Source organism: Nicotiana tabacum, chromosome 9, assembly GCF_000715075.1.
Source record: "Nicotiana tabacum cultivar K326 chromosome 9, ASM71507v2, whole genome shotgun sequence".
Classification (NCBI taxonomy): Eukaryota; Viridiplantae; Streptophyta; class Magnoliopsida; order Solanales; family Solanaceae; genus Nicotiana; species Nicotiana tabacum.
Genome location: NC_134088.1, coordinates 87,021,747 through 87,036,643, shown reverse-complemented (window position 1 = coordinate 87,036,643; position 14,897 = coordinate 87,021,747). Strand labels below are relative to the sequence as shown.

Sequence of the window (14,897 nt, the reverse complement as noted above, 5' to 3'; positions counted from 1 at the left end):
TTTGTATCTCAATTTAGTCTATTTTAACGAATCGGGTTTGACTGGTTGATCTTCTGGCTCGTGGGGGCTCACTGACAAATAACAAAGCCACTTGATTCTGTATCAAACACTAGACTCATTTTGGATGCAACCACTCAGTTCAGGCAAGAAAATTATTCAATCCAACCAATCAGTTCAGCAAAGTTTTACTCAAACAAACAAGCGAACCTTGAGCACTACGGAAAAGGAAAAATAAGCAGCGGACATGAATAAATTTTCCAACGGAAAAGTGTTTATCGGGCGAAAAGTTGTCACAACAATTCTTTGTTAAAACAAATTATCATACCCCATAAAAATATCCCAAAAGAAAAAAGTGAAGTTCATGGGTATGACATGATTCAATGATTGATATCAAGAATCATTGCTAAGCATAATAATTTTTAAAATCACCGCAAAGACCAACTAAAAACTTGACAAATAATAGATCTATCTTTCAATCTTCCCCAATTAAATACTTAACTACGATCCAAACTCATAACATGCGACTAACCACGTGCGTCTAATCCACACATCACGTTGCTGCACTCTTACTACTATATCAAAGCCCCGAGCAGCTAAGCATAATAATTGCAGTTAAAAAAATTTACCAAAGCAATCAAATTAAGTTCTTACGTGGATTAACATTCAGATGTGCTTTATATAATTATCACCTCCTGCCTATATTAGCACGGTCATCAGCAAATAGCACCTTCACATGAAATATCAGAAGCCACAAGATAAAACTAGCAAATGCTAAGAACGTTCAGAACCAAAAACGATCTGCAAGTAATGATCCTTGAATAAGCTACAACGGCTCTATTCTTTCTCAAATTGACAATTAAGATTTCCCAGTTCTTTTTTAGGTAATAAGATTTCCCAATTCTTTCAGCTACAAAAAGCCTCCACGATGACGCACAAGCAAGCAGAAAACACTTTTGTGATTCCATGTAAAGGGAAACAGCTTGACCACCACCGCGAAGCTAACAAAAGAAATTGTATAATCACCTAAACATGGTCATACTTCAGCAGAGAAACTGCCTGCATGATCACCTGAAGCATAATGATTGTAACTCCCGCCACCACCTGTACCCCTGCCACCCCTTCCCCTATAGTTATTAAAATGGTTCCTCTGGTGGTAATTACCAGATTGGTCGTAGTATTGACTGCGGCCGTTCTGGTAGGACCCTCCCCTGCCACGTCCTCCACGGCCATTGGAGTTTCCACGACGGCCACCCCCACTCCCACCACGATTACCCCTGTAATTCTGATAAGAATTACTCTGGGGAACAGATTGTTGCCGATTGAAATCTGCATCCTTCAAATTATCAACACCTTCAGCCTCAGGTGCGACTTCTTCTGGTTCAGCAAATTGTTCAGACATGTTGTCACCCTGCTCCCCCAACAAAGTGAATAAAAAGAACAGATGTTTCATATGGAGGATACAACCACTAAACTTCAATTCTCTTAGAAAGGTCAAGAATACCTGCTGCAGTTCCACATTGTTATCGTGAATTTCGTTACTTTCAACTGCTTGAGAACTTGCAGCATCTTCCTCCTGAAAACAGTTAATGTTCACAGTTGAATGATAACATGAAGGAAAGCATGGACCACTGAACAAGTGCTATAGACAAACTTCTATACACATTCAATTCCCTGTAAATGCACACAATGTAGTCCCCTTTTCAAAGCCAGGTAAATTAAAAGCACAGATTTTAATAAGAAAACTGGATTTACACACTTCAGATGCCAAAAGTAGTGACTACACTGAAACTCACATGTCTGGGAAAGAGTTCTCACGTTTTATTTTAAACAAATGTAAGTTAAAATTTTCTACGGCTACAAATTAAGTATAAAAGATTATTGTTATATGTTGAAACGAGTAGTTTCAGTGAAAATACTAAAAACTAGCTTAGGTTGCCAAAGAGTCTAAGAATACAAAACCAGAAAATGATGTAACAAAGGTGAGGAAAGGTAGGATAATTCAGGACCCAAAGTTAATAAGTTATTCTTTTTTTAAACAAAATTCTTGCTCACACGCTCACCAGTATGTAGCTTGGCCTGCACATAAAGTGCTCAGAATTGAAGTAAAGAGGGTTCAGGATATAAAGACAAAAATGCAAGTCTATCTTTGACCAGCTTTTCAGGCCTCTTCATATTCTGACTCATTAGCAATATGTCAATCAAACAACCAACTATGCCTCAATTCAAAACTAGTTGGTTTGTTGTATGAATCCTCTCCATCTATTCCACTTTTTAAGGGAGCATTTCACGTCAATACTAAATACGTCTTTTAAGGAAATTAGGTGTTCTCTAAAACTGGTGCCGCTATAAGTCTCACATTTAATTCCTCCACTGGCATATAAGTCTCTAAATAGACTACAAAGACTCCTGATATAAGGTAAAATAATCTTGGTACAGAACTCAGCATTAACAATATTGTTTGGTTACAGTTTTCTTTTCCATATAAAAATACTTGCATAAACTATTCAGAAATCTCTGTATTATTTTACGCGGGATAGAATGTGGAATAATAATAATATGTGTATTAATAATGCAACGGATTAAGATAACTAAAATGACATAAGCACTCTCATACCTTTCAAAGCTACTATATCATCCATTTTGAGCAACCAAGAACGAAGAGGTCTCTGCCTCTACTGTTCTGTATACCAGTGCCAAAAAGAGGAAGATCTATTTTTTTCTTTTTTTGAGAATTGTGAAGCTGTATTCCTAACAGCACAAAGATTGTGCTAGAAATCTGTACAGTGAAGCAAAACACTGAAGCATAAATATGTCCCTCTCTAAAACTGTAGGGGTTCTAGTAGCTCTAACACATGTTCAGCTTGATTTAGAAGTTCCAATCTAAACCAAAAATAAAACGATAAAATACTGTTGGCTTTGATCTTCTGAATGGAATTGTAACTGCCCTCAAAACATATACAGGTTCAACATTGGCACAAGCGAAGTTGAGCTACCATTTTCTTTTATTTCCTCGTTTTGGCCTTTTAATAGGGGATAGTCTTGACGGCAATTTCAGTTATGTTGGAGAAAGAGGAAAGCAAGAGGAGCAGAGAGGAAATAAAGCTTCCTCCCTGATGTTGGAGAAAGAGGAAGCCAAGGGGATATACTTCTGGGTTTCATCTTCTACCTCCCTTGTATTGTGTAGAATTTTGGCAGAGAGGAACTAAAGCTATCAACAATGGTGTTTAGAACAGCTTTATAGCAAAAGACATCTTATCCTATATACTAAGACCACAACAAGAAAGTGTAGAAAGACCAATGTATGAGAAATTATGAGCTCTTTATGACACAAAAACGAACAAGGAAAACATGTATTATTGTTTTAGAAAAACAAAAGCAAAATCTACTGAGAAAAATAACACCCACCCCCCCCCCCCCAAAAAAACGGAAAAACCTCATCACCTAACCTAGAGGCCAGGACAGTGCAAAATCTAACAAGTTAAAGACCAACAGGCCAAAACATATGAGCCAATCAGTTCCTTTAAAGGAAATGGGCGATGGAGGCTTGTGCTTTTGAAGTTCAGTTATTTAGCAATACGTAGAAGTGAATTGCAAGGTAAGACACCAACTTAACCAGAAGCTTCATAAGGCCTTAACAATAGCTCAGCAATTACGTTATATACAGCAACTTCAAACAAGGGATATAACAGAAATATCAATGAGTTAAATCTTTGCATTCAGCCACAAAAACATAAACAAGCAAAACTCATGTGCATCCAACAATCAATCATATTATCAAGGCAAGCTTGCAAGATGTCTTTCAGACCTTAAATATAGCAAATAGTATAGATGCTTTACTTCTATAAGCATTTACCTTCTGCTCATACTGCACATTTGGAGTTTCCACTTGCAGCGGTACGTCGACAGGCAAAACCTCCACATGCTCTTCTACTGGCACTGGATAAGACCCATATTTACCGGCAGCTGCCTCCACTTTAACAGGGTCTGTGGTAAAATATAGCGAACCAATGATCTTGTCGAGCTTTGATCTCAGCCCCGCATCTGCAAGAAATGGGGACAAAACCAGTTAAAATCATCTACACTGCCCTAAAATCTTGACATAAAAAAAGAAACCTCATAGCCATTCCCTGAAAAATCAAAAATACAAATGCCAGGATAACAAACAACAGCAACCAGTGGAGGATGTAACCTAAGGCTACGGGTTCAATATAACCCGGTAATTTTGACATGGAACATATATATGTGTGTGTGAAAAACAAAATTTCAACAAATATTAAATTTTTGAACCCATAGTTTAAGAAGCAAAGTTAGTTCATTGTTAAAATTTTGGATCCGCCTCAATGACATAAACATCAATCCCAAACTAGCGGGGCTCGCGCTATATGCATGCTTTTTATCCACTCCCGACAAAGAAAACAATATTTTATCTCAAAAATAAAAAAGAGACTCACAAGTAGCATCGGAATTGGGTTCAAAGGGCTGATTAGACTTCGAAAGCCATAGCTTAGCATGCTCAATACATTTCTGAAGAGAGTGCTTGTGTGACAAGGGAGAGTTAACAGGGCGTGAAACAAGCAACCCGCTAAGTATCGAAATCAAATCCAAATCTCTTTCGCCTAACAGATCCATCACGTCGTCAGTAGATTCGTCCTCTGGCATACAGTCGTAGCTCAAACAACACGCTCTCTCCATAGTCCTCGTCAGCATCGTCGCTGTTAAATCACTCTGCTGCAACGACTTCACGTCAAACATGCTACCAAAGTACAACAGATTAAGTAAATCTTCAACACTTTCTCCTTTGTTGTTAGGATCATCAATAGGCGTATCGGCGGCGGATTCTGACGGAGGAACTTGGCGTTGTTGTTCAACGGCGAGGTTGATTTCTTCAGCGACGGCTGCAGCGAGTGGCTGACGAAGCTTCTCGAGCTCGTCAATGCCGGCGAGAACAGCGGATTTGGAGCGGAAAGTTTCCTCTTGTTCTTTGTTGAGGATTTTGCCTTTGGATAGAGATTCTTCCATTTGGACAATGCGGTTGTATTTCTTGCGAAGAGCACGGAGGCGCTTGTTGATCACGCTGAGTACTGGTCCATCGGAGAGTTCTGATGCCGGTGTAGATGCCATCGGTGGTGGTTCACCGAGGGATGAGGAAGAAATGAGGAGTGCGCCGCCGTGGACGGCGACAAGGGTTTTTGGAGGGTCTGTGGAGTGGAGAGGCAGAGGAGTTGAGACTGTGGAGTGGATTACCTTTCCCAATTTATAAATGAAAACATCTCTACCTTATTTATTTATTTTGGCTTTCCTGTGAGGTTATTTAATTTGGTTCATCTAATAGGTCCACAAAAATTAAAATGCAGCACAGCTTATAAGGTGAATAATAATACTTATAAATTATTAGAAAAATAATCATAAAAATGCTTATGTAAGTATCCAAGGGTACTTTTTATTTTAAATGCTTTTTTATTCATGTATTGCTAATGCTTATTGTCATTTTTTGTCTTATTGCCCATAAAATAATATTATATAATTGTTTTTACAGAAGTTAGGTGAATGTTTAAGCTTAATACTTAATACTATCAATCTAATGTTTTACTACCATATTTTTTATGCAATCAGCTGAACACAATATTATAATATTAGTTTGTCTGAGATTTTATGTTGAGATTGCTTTGTTTGTAATGGAATATTAATACATATTAGATTATAAAGATATTATCATTAAATCTAAACAGCAGATTATTAAGATATTTAATTTTTTAGCATCTGAACAAACATAATTTATTTTTATTTTAAAATTCATGAATATAAATATATTAAAAGTTATATAACATATCTATAAAATATTAGAAAAGAATCTTAATTTATATAGTATTATAAAAAAAAGACTATTTAATGGAACACACCACAAAAGCTAGCGCCAAAGGCAGCAAAAAAATGTGTCTATATCCTTATTTTGAGTTGGCATTCTGTAGTCAATAATCACAACTATTGACAATGATTATTTTAAAATAATCAATTTTCACACCAAAACAACATAGTAAATACAAAAATAAAGTTCAAATTGTGTACGAGTAAAATCGGGGTAAGCTCTACCCCGATTTCCTGATTAGAAAACGGAAGGCGAGCACAGAGCCGGGAAGTTGCAGTTGAGGTCTAAGGCCTTTCGTATCGAGATCTCGGAAGAGTGAACGGTATATCCGACATCGGACATGGTAAAGCGACGCGTCCGAGCCGAGTGCGAGTTCAAAACCTCGGGAGACACGGTGAACGGTTATGCGTGACGGATGAGGGCGGATATCACGGCGCGAATCTCGCTCGATATCGATTATGGATCAACAATTACCCGGAAAATGAGATTTTTATTTTTTTTAGACTTATACTAGGGTTGAAACTCTCGTGCTACATAAAGGAGAAGTTTTTCTTATATCTAACACATTCTAACACGCGATTCAAGGCAATAAAAATTTATTTTTTTACCTCCTTGCTACTGTTAAGAATTTTGCTCACTTTTTCTATTCTTCATTCACGAGTAGGCTCGAACCAAGGGTCCAATCGCGGACAAGGTCATTGTTCAACCTAAGTTCAGGCTTGGTCATAACATTGCAACTAGTTTGATCGTTTATTTCATTTCTAATTCATTTATCTAACATTCTTAATTATTCGTGTCGAATTAAACTATATATCCTTAAAAAATTACGTACAAATTTAATTGTTACCTAATTTTAGGGTAAACAGTTTGGTACCTATCGGGCACTAGAAGAGGTAAAGGGCGACCTAAAAAATATTGGGGAGAGGTGATCAGGCAGGATATGGCGAGGCTCCAGATTTCTGAGAACATGACACTTGATAGAAAGATATGGAGGTTGAGTATTAGAGTTGTAGGTTAGGAGGTAGTTGAGTCTTGCCTTACTTCGTACAATTGTGGGACTAGCCAGGTAGGGTTTTTGTCTAAGATAGCTAGTGGCAATGTTGCGTCTTACTATTTCGCTTTTCAGTGCAGGACCTATTTGATAGTTATCGCTTTTGCTTTGCATCTTTCTTCTAGATTTCATGGTGTTCTTAATTTTCCTATGATTGCTGTGGTGATACTAATATTGTCTCCTTTTGTCCTTTTGTCTTTTTATTTTCTTGAGCCGAGGGTCTTTCGGAAATAACCTTTCTACTTCTTCGGGGTAGGGATAAGGTCTGCATACACACTACCCTCCCTAGCAATAATGTGCTTCCTGCACATCCCAACAGTGTTCCAATTACCGACCAGGTCGATACTAACTCGCAGGTGGCCATCAACGTCAACTTGTCAACTCATCCCGAAAATAATATTCGCTGAGGACCCTGACCAAAGGCTCGAGAAGCGCCCGAAGGCGAAGGTGAGTCCTGAGGTAATGAAAATGCTTTAAGTGTTGACGAAACGGGTGGAGTCAGGTGAGAAAAGGATTGAGGCTAATGACAAGACGGTGGAAACATATAATTCTGGGGTCGATCAGATCCCGAAAGCACCCCTGATATTGAAGTGGCCGGATTCCAAGAAATTTATCCAAAAGTCTTTTCCTCCGAGCACGGCACCAAAGCCGATCCCAAAGAGGTTTCACACGCTCGACATCCCCAAATACAATGGGACCACGGATCCAAATGAACATGTGACCTCATATACATGAGCAATCAAGGGGAACACCTTGGAAGACAATGAGATCGAGTCGGTGTTATTGAAGAAATTTGGGGAGACTTTGTCGAAAGGAGCAATGATATGGTATCAAAACTTGCCCCCGAATTTCATTGGCTCATTTGCTATGCTTGCAGATGCTTTCGTAAAGGCTCATGCCGGGGTCATCAAGGTCGAGACTAGAAAGTCAGATCTCTTCAAGGTCAAACAAATGGATAATGAGATTCTTAAGGAGTTCATGTCAAGGTTCTAAATGGAATGGATGGATCTACCACCGGTTGCAGATGATTGGGTCATTCAAGCATTCACTTAGGGGCTCAATCCTCGAAGTTCCTTGGCCTCTCAACAGCTAAAACAAAATTTGGTGGAGTACCCGGCAGTAACCTGGGCTGACGTGTACAATAGGTACCAATCGAAGATCAAGGTCGAGGACGACCAATTAGGGGGCCCTTCTGGATATGTTTACCCCATCAGGGTCGATTATAGATCCACGAGAGCCATTGATCATGAGCCAAGACCAATTTGAGATCGATATCAATCGTACACCGCGGATCGAAGGAGAAATAGATCCAGGTGTCACCCCGCAAGGAATGAAAAGAGAAGCGATCGAGGGCCCAGTGGCCGAGGTCTGATGAGCAGAAATGGGTTCGATAGGCCGCTCGGGAGTAGGGAAGCACTAAGATTATTGGAGTACAACTTCAACGTGGACACTGCCAGCATTGTATTAGCCATACGGTGCATCAAAGAGACCAAGTGGCCCTGACCATTGCAGTCCGACCCTACCCAAAGAGACCCTGATTTGATGTGTAAGTATCATGGCACTCATGGTCACAGGATCGAAGATTGCCGACAGTTGAGATAATAAGTTGCCCGATTATTTAACAACGGACACCACCAATAGTTCCTGAGCGAGCGAGCAAAAAGCCACTTCAGGGATGCCCAAACAGGTTGAACAAGTGGAACCTCAGCACATGATCAATATGATAATTGGAGGGGTCGAAGTCCCCCGAGGACCAATGATGAAATGCACTAAAGTATCTATCATAAGGGAAAAATATACTCGAGATTATATTCTGGAGGGAGCCATTTCGTTCAACGATGAAGATGCCGAGGGAATCGCACAACCTCACAATGATGCACCGGTAATATTCGTACTTATCAATAAATCTCGAGTTAAACATGTGTTTATTGATCCAGGTAGCTCGGCCAACATCATCAAATCAAGGGTCGTAGTGCAATTGGGTTTACAGGACAAAATCGTACTAGTCCGGGTATTGAAAGGATTTAACATGGCGTGTGAGACCACAAAAGGAGAGATAACCTTGCCAGTAAACACTGCTAGGACAATCCAAGAAACGAAGTTCTACGTGATCGAATGGGACATAAGGTACAATGCTCTGTTCAGAAGGTCGTGGCTTCACAACATGAGGGCGGTACCCTCGACCTTGCACCATACATTGAAATTTCCCACACCGAGGGAAGTCAAAACGGTCTATGGAGAACAGTCGGCCTGAAAGGAGATATTTCACATCGACGAGGTAATCCCGGTGCCCGCGGTTTTGACATCAAGAAACACGGGATCGGCCGGAAAGGAAGAGATTAAATAGCAATCACTGATACCGGCCTCGACCGAACTGGAAAAACAGGGAGACGAGGAGCAGACGAGGAGGATGATTATGGTGTCCCGAGATCATTCGTAGCTCCTGATGACACTGACGCCATCAAATTAATGGTTGAAGAGTTGGAACAAGTCATATTAATCGAACATCTATCAGATTGAAAGGTATACCTGGGTACGGGATTAACCCCAAAGATTAGGGAAAAATTTATTGATATTCATAAAGCTAACGCCGATTGTTTTGCTGGTCCCATCTTGATATGACAAGGATCCCACTGAGGTAATCACTCACAAGCTTAGTATGGACCCGAAGTTCCATCCGGCTAAGAAGAAGTGGAGACCATAATCCGAGATCAAGCACACATTCATCAAGGATGAGGTATCCAAACTTCTAAAAATAGGATCCATCTTTAAGATGTGTGGATTGGCTAGCTAACGTAGTGGTAGTACCTAAAAAAGAAAATAAACTTAAGATGTGTGTGGATTATAAAAACATAAGAAAAGCATGCCCTAAGGATTCTTTCCCTTTGCTTAACATTGATCGAATAATCGACGCGACGACCGGGCACGAGATACTCAGTTTTCTCGATGCCTACTCCGGGTACAACCAAATTCGGATGGACCCGTACGATCAATAAAAGACTTCTTTCATAACCAAATTTGGTATATACTGCTATAACGTAATGCCGTTTGGATTAAAGAACATTGGTGCCACCTATCAACGCTTAGTGAACCGGATGTTTGAAGAACAAATAGGGAAATCAATGAAAGTTTATATTGACGATATGTTGGTCAAATCCCTGCGAGCAGAAGACAATTTGAAATATTTGCAGGAAACCTTCGACATACTAAGAAAATACAACATGAAGCTAAACCCGAAGAAATGAGCATTCGAGGTCGATTCGGGCAAATTTCTCGAGTTTATGGTATACAATCGGGGGATAGATATCAACCCTGACAAAATAAAGGCCCTAGAGGATATCACCATAGTGGACAACGTCTAGGCAGTTCAAAGGCTGACGAGCGTATAGCCGCATTGGGCTGGTTCATCTTGAGGTCCTCGGATAAGAGCTATCGATTATTCTCACTATTGAAGAAGAAGAATAACTTTTCCTGGACTACGGAATGCTAGCAAGCTTTGGAAGGACTCAAACGGTACCTATTGAGTCCCTCTTTGCTGCACACTCCAAAGGAAGCCGAATAGTTGTACCTCTACTTGGTGGTGTCCGAGGTGGCAGTAAGTGGTGTCTTAGTCCAGGAGGAAAAAGGTACACAATTTACTATTTACTATATCAGTAGAACCCTAGGCGATGCCGAATTGAGGTATCTTCACCTAGAAAAGTTAGCACTCGCTTTGCTAAGCGCTTCCAAGAAGCTAAAGTCATACTTTCAATGCTACCATATATGCGTCGTAACCTCTTACACATTGAGGAATATTATACATAAGCCCGAGCTGTCAGGTCAGTTGGCCAAATTGGCCATAGATATTAGCGGTTACGATATCGAGTACCGACCCCAAACTACCATAAAATCTCAAATTTTAGCAGGCTTCATGGCCGACTTTATGCCGGCCTTAATACCCGAAGTCGAAAAGGAATTACTACTCACCTCGGGGATTAACTCATGAATCTGGACCCTATTCACGGATGGTGCCTCCAACACGAAAGGGTCCGGGCTTGGTATTGTGTTAAAACCTCCTACGGGAAGTGTAATCAGGTAGTTTATTAGAACTATAAAATTGACTAACAATGAAGCCGAGTATGAGGCTATGATTGTAGGTCTAGAATTGTCTAAGAGCCTTGGGGCCGAAGTAATCGAAGACAAATGCGACTCCCTGCTTGTCATAAATCAGGTCAACGGAATATTCGAAGTAAAAGAAGAATGGGTGTAGGGGTACTTAGACAAACTGCAAGTGATCCTGCACCAATTCAAGGAACGGACTTTGCAACATGTACCCTGAGATCAAAACGGTGAGGCTGATGCACTGGCCAACTTGGGGTCATCTGTCAACTCTAATAGATTCAACTCAGGGGTAGTGGTACAACTAATGAACTTGGTGGAAGAAGAAGGTCACGTCAAAGTAAATTCGACAAGTTTAATTTGGGATTGGAGAAAACAATACATAGACTACCTTAAAATAGAAAAAATTGTCATCGGATCCCAAGGAATCGACAGCCCTGCGCACCAAGGCTGGCAGATTTTTTTGCTTAGTCAAAGGGGCATTGTTCAGGAGGTCCTTCTTCGGTCCACTGGCCAGATGATTAGGGCCGTGAGAAATCGAATATGCCATAAGAGACGTTCACGAGGGCCCTTCTGGGAACCATTCGGGGGCAGAATATCTAGTTCGAAAGCTAATTAGAGTCGGCTATTACTATACTGAAATGGAGAAGGACCGTATCGAGTTGTTGGAGTAACCGGCAAAGGCTCATATAAACTCGAGGGGGGAAATGATGCACAAACTCAACGTGTGCCAGAGACATGCCCCGATGATCCATCAACCGGGAGAAATGCCCACTCGTGTCCTGTCTTCGTGGCTATTTATGAAGTGGGGAATGGACATCATTGGTCCCCTGCCGTGGGCACCCGGTAAGGCTCAATTTATATTATTCATAACCGTTTACTTTCCAAATAGGTCGAGGCTCAGGTGTTCGAGAAGGTCCGAGAGAAAGAAGTCATTGACTTCATATAGGATCACATAATATGTCAATTTGGAATAGCAGCCGAGGTAATTTGTGACTACGGGAAACAATTTGTCGGCAGCAATGTGAGTAAGTTTTTCGAAAATCACAAGATGAAGAAGATACTATCAACGCCTTATCACCCTAGCGGGAACGGGCAGGAAAAATCAACGAACAAAACTATACTCCAAAACCTGAAAAATAGGTTGACCGGTTTGAAGGGAAAATGGAAGGAAATCTTACCCGAAATCCTGTGGGCATACCGTTCGACTTCAAAATCAACCACCAGGGCCACCCTGTTTTCTCTGGTCTACGGAGCAGAAGCCTTGATACCAATCGAGGTAGGGGAACCTAGCCTCAGGTTCCAGTATGCTACCGAAGAGTCAAATGGCGAGTTCATGAGCCTGTAACTGTTAGACGAAAGGCGGGAGGCCGCCATGGTTCGGTTGGCTGCCAAAAGCAGCGAGTAGGAAGGTACTACAACCAAATAGCCAACCTCCAACATTTTCAAGTCGGGGACTTGGTATTGAGAAAGGTAACACTACACACCAGGAACCCAAACGAAGGGAAGCTGGGCCCGAACAGGGAAGGATCGTATCGAGTTGTCGGAGTAACCGACAAAGGCTCATATAAACTCGAGGCGGGAAACGGTGCACAACTACCAAACAACTGGAACATGGCATACTTAAAGCGGTACTACTACTAATGTACGAACTTAATTCCTTTTTAATTTTGTTACGTTACGGACTAACGTATGCAGGTGGATGGATATGGCTATTAGGTTTAAAAGCACGTGTTGCACTCTTTTTCTCTTGAACCGATTTTGTACCGAAGTGGGTTTTTCGACAAGGTTTTTAACGAGGCAACAAGAAAATGTGCTACCTTAGATTTGAAGAACAACCTTAAATCAGAATCAATAATCATTTGCATCAGATCGACAATATAAGAGCCCTCACAAGTTGGGCCTCGGATATTGGAGGTCATTACCACTAGATTAAGATTAAGATCTTTAGCAAGGAAACAAAAAATATTTTGTGTCAAAAGCTAAGGCTTGGTGGTTAGAATCTGTTGTAAGGGTCAAACGGTCATGCGAACCGTGCCCACATAGTCCACTCTAGCCACGACACAAGGTTTATGCGCCTCCGATCATGTACCCTGCATATTAAGAAATGAAAGAAATTTCTACTTATCTTACACTTTATTATTATGCATTTTACTTCTTCGATCCTGGATCCTATAAAGCCCACTGGCTATCCCTACTGGGGGACTGTCGACCGATAAATATTTGGACGACCCGGGCTACTGAATCCCGGAGACACCAAGCCTATTAGGCTGTGCCCGAACACGAAAGGCTACGGCCACCCTAAAAATGGCTCGGAGACGTCCGAAGTCCATACTTAGAAAGTAAGGCCCTTACGAAAATCGAAACCTACTAAAAGGTTACCCTCGGCAAAAATATCATCTAATACACTTAAGTATCTTAAAGGCATTCAATTTTATCGAAGATTCGAAGCCATAAGTAATCCGGAGCCACAATTAAAATCAGGTCCCATTCGGGCCTCCGAAGAACAGTCGCACTAGACTACATTTGATTTTATGATAAGGTATTAAAAATGATATGCAAATAGAAAATTGCAAATATATGGTGGAAAGTAAAGATTCGGTATTGCCAAAAGAGGGAAATTTCATATATTCCAAAAAATATTTACAAAGGCGCGACAAAACGACCTCAAAATAAATAAAAAAGAAAATACATAAGGAAAAACTAAGGCATTTATGCCTGGTCTTCATCATGACTTGACTCGTCACTGGAACCGTCAGAACCCCCGGAACCCTCGGAGCCCTGAGGCTCATAGAGTTCCTTCGCCTCGACTTCTTCAATCTTGGCCGAGAGGTCAAAACCTTGGGCATGGACCTCCTCGAGGATCTCTATCCGGGATAGCTGCTTTACGTACTCAATCTTTGTATTTAAGAGGGCCTCTTCTACCTCCACATCGGCCTTATACTGGGCCAACATTTCCTCAATGTTAGAGGAATCAACAGAAGTTGCCTCCACTTGGACCTCAGCATATTATATTCTTGGCCAATGGCACTGTCGCTCCCTGTTTTCTCGCGAAAGCGGGTTTTGACGTGTGACAACTCTTTTAAATGGGTATTAAAAGATAAGAGCAGACACTTAATGATTTTGAGATGCGTTAGGGCACCTATTTGCAAGTAACTCTGTTTGACTAGTCTGTGTCTCCAAATAACGGGTAAGGGCTCAAATTACCTCAAAGAGAAGGTGTTAGGCACTCTTCGAGGTCCACAACTGTGGATCCCGGTCGAACTTTAAACTATGTGGATTATGTAATTAGACTAGGTGATCAAATAAATAAAGGGAAATTTAGAAGTTGAAGAGTCTTATTAGGGCACGTGAGAATCGACACAAACCTTAATAACTACAGAGATACAACTACATTGATCCATGTTAAATGACTAAGTATAAATAACAAATACATAAAGAAAAAGGGGGGTCCTAAGTTTTTTAGCCTAAAGTATCACCCCGTGCAACATAAATAATACTTTGCAACTCCTTTGAGGTAGGTGTTGCTCATATTATTCAGCGGGCACAAACTATCATCTCCTACTACCTGATTACTATGTTAAAGATGTTTACCTAAAGGCGCTCTAATTCAATTCTAGATCGTACCCTATGCGTGCACTACCCGTCCCATACCTATGGTCCATGAGGCTTTGGACCTCTATTTGGGTGGTTCTATACTTCACTTAGGATGCTCAAAATGATAAAACTAGCGCACATTCAAAAACATGTAGGACTACACATAAGTATAATTAAAGGCTCAAGTTAACCTCCAGACATAAATAACAAATGCACGCGGGCAGTTAGGCAGTAGAAAATTTCAGACAAATTAGAGTCATTAAGTCTTATAAGCATGTTTCTATG

At 40.7% G+C, this 14,897-nt stretch overlaps 1 protein-coding gene across 1 annotated transcript; it reads right to left on the bottom strand.

The window, feature by feature from the left end:
* Positions 1–701: 701 nt before the first annotated feature.
* Positions 702–5,269, bottom strand: LOC107794871 (uncharacterized). The gene is made up of 4 exons (XM_016617415.2): positions 4,452–5,269; positions 3,854–4,041; positions 1,502–1,573; positions 702–1,408 (listed from the first exon to the last, which is right to left on the bottom strand). Exons 1-4 carry the CDS (start codon positions 5,119–5,121, stop codon positions 1,034–1,036), a joined length of 1,305 nt encoding a protein of 434 aa, XP_016472901.1. The 5' UTR covers positions 5,122–5,269; the 3' UTR covers positions 702–1,033.
* Positions 5,270–14,897: the final 9,628 nt, after the last annotated feature.